This window comes from Marmota marmota, unplaced genomic scaffold (genome assembly GCF_001458135.2).
Source record: "Marmota marmota marmota unplaced genomic scaffold, marMar, whole genome shotgun sequence".
NCBI classification, from domain to species: domain Eukaryota; kingdom Metazoa; phylum Chordata; class Mammalia; order Rodentia; family Sciuridae; genus Marmota; species Marmota marmota.
In genome coordinates this window covers 24918318-24919605 of record NW_025999869.1, presented here as the reverse complement: position 1 = coordinate 24919605, position 1288 = coordinate 24918318, and the positions used below count along the sequence as shown (strand labels likewise).

General features: G+C 54.6%; 1 protein-coding gene across 1 annotated transcript in view; it reads left to right on the top strand.

Annotated features, from left to right (window-relative positions):
* Nucleotides 1-599: 599 nt before the first annotated feature.
* The window catches only part of CUNH5orf15 (chromosome unknown C5orf15 homolog), a 20678-nt gene continuing 19989 nt past the window's right edge, over nt 600-1288 (top strand). The window contains exon 1 of the mRNA XM_015492760.2: nt 600-782. Within this exon, the coding sequence (XP_015348246.1) occupies nt 647-782 (136 nt within the window). The 5' untranslated portion in view covers nt 600-646. The remainder of the gene's footprint in view (nt 783-1288) is intronic.

Below are 1288 nucleotides of genomic sequence, written 5' to 3'. Positions count from 1 at the left end.
CCCCGCAGCCCTACTTCTAGCTACCTTCCCTGTTTCTTCTTTACCTTCTTATGCTTCCCGCTGTTGTCTCCCTCCCAATAAACTTTACAAAGGCTTTGTGGTTCATTTTGTTTTCTGCTGTACCCTGAAATATGGAGAAGTGCTAAATATTTGTTGAAATAATAAATGATTGTGGGATTGATAATAATATGGAGAAGTGCTAAATATTTGTCGAAATAATAATTGATTGTGGGAACGATAATAATAATATTTACCACCCAGATATGACCACTATTACTATTCTCATTTCCATTGCCTTTGGGAGGTGGGGGAGTTCACTTTCATGATCAGTCTACTTGAAACAGCTACATTTTTCTTGAAAAAATGTTTTAAACTCTCTTATTGGAAGCATGGTACCCCGACAAACGGAAGGCAGCGAGGGGCTTGCCTGGCCCTCTTTAGCACCTTCCTCACCACATTCGTAACACGCGCCGGAGCGCAGAGCTATGCCCAAGACGCAATTCCCACCACCTTTCCTCCTTATTCCTGTTTCCAGATGCTACGCCATCGCGTTGGGACGTAGATGCCTAGGACCGCGCTGCCTTACGCAAGGTCTGACGTCATGACGTAAGCCTAGCAACAGCGCAGGCTCCCGGCCAAGACCGTTATGGCCGCAGCCGCCTTGCGGAGGATGAGGAGGGCCTCGCAAGCGAACCTGCTTCCCGGGCCCGGCATTCAGACCCCCGGAGGGCTGGCGTGGACACTGGTCCTTGTGCTCCTGCTGGCGTCCGCCATGTCCACTGGTAAACGGGGCGTGACGGCAGGGCGGGTGAGGGAAGGAGGTGAGAGCCTGGGCGCGGGTCTGGAGACAGACTGGGCCAGGGGAAAGGACTTCCAAGTGTCCAGAGCAGACGGTGTCTAGTTGAGGCAGAGTCTGCCCAGCGTAGAAGGGGGCACATGGTGGGGTCCAAGACGGTGGAGTCTTCCAGGGCCTCAGAAGTGCGGCTGAGAAATGCAGACGCCCCGGAGCTGGGAGAAGAGTGTAGATGGGCGGGGAGCGGGGGAGTGGTGGTGTGGTTCACAATCTTGAAGAACGGACTGTCACAAGGAGTGGCGACTGTCGGGTTTCCACAGTTCTTTGGAATGGGGAGTTGGGTCTCGAAAGGGGCTCGGGGTTGCGGGGTGTGGTGTCTATGGAGGGTCCCAAAGTGTGTGTGTGTAGGAGGGCGGGGCGGGGACCTAGCAGGGTCCTGGAAGGAAAATCTCCACCCCCCCCCCGCCGCTCGCACGTGCACGTCGACCTGTGACC